The sequence below is a fragment of the Xiphophorus couchianus genome, chromosome 18 (genome assembly GCF_001444195.1).
Source record: "Xiphophorus couchianus chromosome 18, X_couchianus-1.0, whole genome shotgun sequence".
Taxonomy (NCBI): Eukaryota; Metazoa; Chordata; class Actinopteri; order Cyprinodontiformes; family Poeciliidae; genus Xiphophorus; species Xiphophorus couchianus.
The window spans coordinates 1,643,101-1,650,004 of NC_040245.1; the positions used below are offsets into that span (position 1 = coordinate 1,643,101).

Here is a 6,904-nt window from a genome sequence, read left to right on the forward strand (position 1 = left end):
ACAGCAGAATGGTTCGGCCCGGTAGAGCAGCCTGTCATGGATCAATACCTGATCCCTGCTGGTCAGTTGATCAACAGAGACTTTGGTTTTATTGAGAGCAGGAAGTTCTGAGGTTCTACTGGGATGTGAACTTGGATCCAAATGCTTCAATCAATAATCTACACTGCAAAAACTCAAAATATTACCAAGAATTTCTTTTTTTATCTCGTTTGTAGTGAAATTTATTTCAGTACATTTGAAATAAATTACAAGTAACTTTTCATTAAGAAATATTAATTTATTTTAAGTCAATTATTACTTAGTGCTAGATTATTGCACTTTTTTCCACAATCAAAGGGCATCATACGGTTACCTAGCAACCCCAGTCACGCCCAGCTCGTTACCTAGCAACAAAATTCCAGTTCCACCAGCAGTTTATTTCATTAAAAATGGGAACAATGTCGACGTTATGAGTGAAATAATCTGCCAGTAGAATCATCTTTTTTAAACATCAATATTAAGAAATTATTGACTCAAAAAAATCTCTTATGTCTTGATGAAATGTTACGTCTAAGTTAGTTTTCTCTTAGTTCGTGTTAACTCAGATATTTACAGTACAAACTAAACAAAAAGATTTGGTAAGATTTGGTGTTTTTGCAGTGCAGAGTCAATAAATCCAGAGAGAAACAACAGATTTAGTCAGAACAAGTTTATTTTCCTCTAGAAAAAAGTTACAAACAGAATTTATAAAGAATCAGTCGGATCATCAAGTTTTGATCCAATCATTCAGGTTCTGATCAATAATCAATGATTATCCAACTGATTCGACTGGTCAACAGTGAGTCCATCAGTACATGAGGTCGGCCGCGCCGCCGCTCAGCTCCACATCTTTCTTCCCCTGGAACGGGAACTCGATCCCCGTGAGCCGGATCAGAACCAGGTTGAGTCCGTGGAGGATGAGGATGAGGAAGAAGATCCAGAAGCAGCGGTCGTAGCGCTCCGAGTGCGTCTGGAAAACAAAGTTCTCCTCCCTGAAGTTGGAGATGAGCTCAGAGAGGCGGCGGATCTTCACCTCAGAGGCAAACAGGATCAGAACCAGGCAGCTGGTCGCACCTGCAGGACCAACACAGGCAGCTGTTCAGAACCAGAACCAGAACCAGAACCGTTATGGGGCAGGAGCTGGAGAAGTCAAAATCAATTTGATGTCTCTGACTGGAGATGCACTGATATGAAACTTTGGGCCAATATCAGTATCTGATGCTAATATTTGGTTACTGATATCATATTATTTCAACATTGTAAAAAAGCAAACATGTTACTAACGTTGCTTCAGTTAAACTCTAATCACCGTCATCTAACCTGATTTATGAAGAATTTGAACGTTTATCTTTTTACTTTGTAAAAAGTGATTTTTGATGGTTGCTATCGATCATCGCCATCTTCTTTCCTCGTCAAAAAATTACAATAAAATGCCAAGATTTTTTGCATCCTTGTTTGTTTATGCAGCTGATGACCATTTTTACATTAAATCAACTAAATAAAAGCACAGTGAAGTGTCTGTGTTTGACTGGCTTTACAGGAATTAATGCCAGTCATTGATTGTTTTGACGTCCATCATGGTAGAAGAGCGGGACCTGACAAGCAACGGGTCAATATCAGCATCGACATTTTGTTGCCGTTTGTTTCTGGAGGAGGTTGGCCGTGAGGTTTTTGTGTGGTTAGAAAGATGCAGAGAGAGAAATCATGGGTCGGTTTGTAAACTGGCAACTTTATATGAACCCCAACTTGGTGCGCTATGTCCAAAAACAAGCTAGCTTAAACTGAACCAGTAGAATCCATGGCTGAACTGGGAAAAATAACTTGGAAAAACAATCGCAGTCGCTCTGTTCAATACTCCTGACCCTCACTTCCTCTGTCCGCTGTGGCGTAGGAAGCCACAGCTTCCTCTATGGCTTCCATAGCCGCTGTGGCCATAGCGGCGCCTACAACATCATATTGATCAATATGATGTGGTACCCCATGTTGTGTTGTTGACGCATGGTCGGTATCGACATGGTTGAATTTAGCACTTTAGCGTTAGCTTTAGCTAAACTCCATGTTGGTTTAATGCTTTAGTTAGCGGCGTCCAACCGATGTAGAACCTCATCAACACCAGGCTTTAATATCTGATGGTTTCTGGTAGAAATCTGAATCGAGTCCAAGCAATTACTCAGAACTATAGAGACGTCTGGACCAATCAGAGGACATCCTCCCCTCTAAGCCCCGCCCCCAGCCCTTTTTCCTGCCTCCTTTGTTCTGATCCGTCTCCTGCTTGCAGCTCCGGTTCTGTAATTGCTGCTGTTATCGTTCTCAGACCGACTGATCCATAATTAATCACTGAAGGCTTGATTAGAGAGTGTGTTCGCATCTGGTGGAGGCAGTTTGGTTCTGTTTGCTCCTCCGGTATTCACCTCCTTACAAATGCTTTCATTGTTAGTTCATTGATTAAGCAAAAAAAAAGGACAACAGGCCCTGACTAAAGAAATTCAAGAACAGATGATAAATAGATGATTAACTCCTTCTGTCACAAAATCATTTCTAAGGTTTGGAGACTTCATTGAACTGGAGTGAGCTGTAGTTACAGCAGGACGATGATCCAAAGCACAGATCACCTCTAAATCCCTAAAAAACAAACAAAGTGGACTTTTAGAAGTGGCTCAGTCAAAGTCCAGACATTGGTGTAGCATTAAGCAGGGGAAAGTCTCCAATGCGGCTAAAATAAAACAAAACTCCTCAATGATTTAAAAATAAAGACTCATTGCTAGTCTTTACAAACAGCTGATGGTTGAAGCAGTTATTAGGTTTAGGGGCGAATTTGACCATAAATGCAGGACAGAGGATCAATTCAAGGATTTATTGGTTCTACATGTCTGACCGGGATTAATACATTTGATCTAAGCTTTCCAAAAAAATCTGCTTAATCACACTAGATTTATGATTTAACAAGGCAGGCCGATTCTTTATTATTATTATTATTATTATTATTATTAGTAGTAGTAGTAGTAGTAGTAATTTTAGTCTTCTTATTATTAGTATTATTGTTGTCATTATTACTATTATTATTATTATATTATTATTATTATAGTGTTATTAAACAGACAGATTTTATTGACATTAAACTGTACATTTAAAATTCACATATAGTTATGAATTATATTAATAATTAAATAAGAAGCCTCAATATAAATACTGTTCATTTTTAATTTTTTTAATATTTCTTTTATTAATTTTTTTATTTTTTCTATTTAGTATTCTTTTCTTTTTTCCTATACGACCCAGTTGGTTTATAAAACCTCGTATAAACCAACTTAATAATGAAATCTTCTTTCCACGATGTATAATTATATTTCCTCAGGAAAATTGTCTGATACAAATATATGTTTTAAAAAAATTGATTTCTGTTATAACTATTGTTGATTTAATTATTTCAATGGAATGAACCCAGAAATAAACCCGGGTTAAGCCGTCCAGCTGCTCGGAGGACCAAAGCTGCTGTTCTTCTTCTACTGGTCGGTGACACAGAGAGTGCGGCCTCACAGCAGACGCAGGTCCACAGGTAAAGTCCCATGGGGCCTTGCAGCGTCTCGTAGGGCCGCCCGAAGGCGTTGAAGAAGAAGAAGCCGGAGGCCACGGAGGAGAAGAGGACCACAGCGCTGCAGAAGAAGACGATGGTGACGTGGAGGCCGGCTGGGATTCCACCCAGCAGGTCTGGGAAGACTGGAGGAGAAGAAGAAGACATGGAGGTTACTGGTTTCTATTTTATTAAAAATACATTTATTCACATCCCAACAAGGTAGCACTAAATGATTTGATTAAAAAAAATACTTTACTTATCCCAAAGCAAATTAAATGTCACAACATTCAAGTTTCTTCAGTCATTGAAGATGTTAGTTCAACGTGTCAAACTGGAGGCTCGGGGGCCAAATCTGGTACGCCATAAGTTTTTATCCTTCCAGCTGTACAGATATTCTCATCCTTACTACTTTCTCTTACTGCTCTCCAGTGATGCATAACCTCCACTTTTCTCCAGCTTAACTTTATTTTTCTCTGTTTTCTATATTTTTCTGGTTACAAAGTCACAGAACTGGAACAATCAGCTGAGTTTTTTAAATTCCCGTCTAAAAACTAAATATCAGCATCACTCATTCTGACCTCTGTGTTAGAATGACCAAAATGATTCATTCTGTAAATAGTTTAGATAATGCTGAGACAGTTAATCGTGATTAATTTATTATTGAAATAATCAACATATTTCATAGTCGATTAATCGTTACCTGGAGAACTGAGACCCTAAAAAGGCCGTTAGCTGAAAGAACAACAGTCAGATCAGTAATTAAACCAAAACTGTTTAAAAACATAAACATTTAAAATAAAAAAAATTCCTGTCTTTAAATCTATGTGGCAGTTTTAGCTTCAAATTCTGTAAATTAAATATTATATTAAGCACCTTTTGCATCCAGTTATTAATCAGTTAATCCATAAATAATCAACAGATCAACCAAACACTGAATTAATGTTCAATCTAACAGAAGGAGGTTAACTTTTCACATGGTGATGTTAGATTTTGTTTTTTTTTGCTGCATATAAATGATAAAATGTTTCTTATTTTAAAAAATTAATTTTTAATGATTTGTTTTTAGCATCTTAAAACAGGCTTAAATAGTTAAATGAAGTCTAGAGAATGTGATTAGTCGATTAATTAATAAAAAACCATTAGCTGCAGCCCTGATTGTAAATAAATAATTGTTTTGAGAAAGCTCCGGTGATGACGTCACAGTCGCGTGAGCTCGTGATCCCGCTGTTCGTCCTTCTGGACCGGTGACTGTCCTCATTACTGTCACAGAGCGGTTCTGATCCGGCCCACTCAGCCGGAAAGCGTGTTAGTGACGGATGGCCGCTCCATTAACTGGGACCAGTAACCGCTCTGTTCTGGTCCAGTCTGGAGGAGAGAGCGGCGAGACCAACATCATGTTCCACAGAACCGGTCCGGATTCAGGTTCTGCTTAATTCAGAGACAATAAGTGAATGTCTTCTGCCTCAGAGCAACAGAACCAGAACCAGAACTCTGGTCCGTGCGCTGGTGGGTTCTGCAGAACCAAACAAGAGGAGCGGAAATATCTCAATCGGAACCAGAGTGTTTCAGCACAAAAGTCCGGGTGAAACTTTAATCTGGGTCAGAACCACATGAAAGACCGAATTTAATAACATTTTAATAAAAACATTTTAAATAACTTTTTGATGGGAACTTCACATCTCGCTGGTTAAATCCAGTTTCTGTTCTGCGTCTCAGCGCCACCTGGTGGTCGGAACCGGAGGAGCAGTTCGGGTGTTTCGGTTCAGTTTTTGAACTTCAGTTGGAATGAAAAAAAAAATCCAGGGAATCTGTTGATCCTCCTGGATGATTTCATGTTTTGTAAAATTACACAGAAATGAACAGCAATAATTCAAGTTATTAATAAGAGAATAAATGTTCATGTTTCCACCATGTTGTTCTTTTTTTTTTATAAATGCCACAGCTTCAAACTATTTTTATTATAAAGCTAAATATTTAGGTAACTAAAAATTTAGTTAGGAAGCCAGTTTGGATTTAGAAAGTTTGGAAATAAATATTAAAATTGAAGCTAAATGTTTAGTTTCTAGCTGAATATTTAGCTAACAAGCTAAACATTTAGTTTTAACTAAACATACACATTGCAACTTAAATATTGAGTTAACTAATTACATATTTAGCTTCAATTTAAACATTTTCTATTTTATTTAGCAAGTGAATTTGGATTTAGTAATATTGTAATTAAATACTTCTGTTGAAGCTAAATATTTAGTTGGTTTACTAAAGCTAAATATTTAGCTTTAAGTTAAATACAAGTTCAGTGTAACTTAACCAAATATTTAATTTGAAACTAAATATTTAAATTTAAGCTAAATAATTAGCCTGTTAACTAAATACTTAGTTTAGAACTAAATATTTAGTTCAGACTAATTTTAAAATGAGTCTAAATATTTAGTTGGAAATAAAATGTATAGTTTGGAACTGAATATTGGTAATTGGATTTTTAGTCTGAAACTGTGTGACATTTAAAAATGAATAATGGAAAAAAATGCGACTTAGAGAAATGAACCATTTTGCTTTTATAAATAATCCAGATTATTGCTGTTTATTTCTGACTGTAACTTTACAAACGGAACTCCTTAGTTTTCATGTTAGAATCAACATTGGTGCTTATTTTAATAAAACCTGGGATCCAAGTGTCAGGTTCTTCAAGGAACACTATCTAAACGGATCCCCCGGTTCCGACCCGTGGACCCCCGGTAGGACTCACATGAGAACCGGGATGGTCTGCCCCCCAGGCCGCACTGCTTCACCCTCTCCCCGTGGAACAGCCCGTAGCTCAGCTCCCCCAGAAACTGGTCCAGTTCGGCTCCGGTGGCGTTGACGAGCTCGGCTCCGGTTCGACAGAGTACGACCCCGCGGAGCCAGTAGGGCAGCCCGGTGACGACGGCAGCCGACAGGGCGCAGCAGAGGCTCAGGAGGCCGGCGGAGCAGAATAGAACCTGCTTCTGTCGGTTCGGCATGGTGATGGAGGAGGAAGAGGAGGAAGAGGAGGAGTCCAGATCAGGGCGGGGGGGACTCCATCAACCCGAACTGAACCGCAGAGACTAACAGCAGCCAGGACTATCCCGACAGAACCGGCAGTCCATCAAAACTTCAACGGGACCAGATCGGATGACACCTCCTCTCTGCCGTCACCATGGCAACAGAGGGTCCAATTACCTCCCGGAGGGGCGGAGGGGTCAGAACTGTCCCGTAAAGGCTGACAGATGGCTCACTGTCTCTCCTGACCTTATACGGACTTCCGCTCACTTCAACCTCGTCAGAACCGAACTT

General features: G+C 39.0%; 1 protein-coding gene across 1 annotated transcript; it reads right to left on the reverse strand.

Annotated features, from left to right (window-relative positions):
• Positions 1-673: 673 nt before the first annotated feature.
• Positions 674-6,816, reverse strand: clrn1 (clarin 1). Its single transcript, XM_028045351.1, has 3 exons — positions 6,339-6,816; positions 3,556-3,735; positions 674-1,092 (listed from the first exon to the last, which is right to left on the reverse strand). Exons 1-3 carry the CDS (start codon positions 6,589-6,591, stop codon positions 827-829), a joined length of 699 nt encoding a protein of 232 aa, XP_027901152.1. The 5' UTR covers positions 6,592-6,816; the 3' UTR covers positions 674-826.
• Positions 6,817-6,904: the final 88 nt, after the last annotated feature.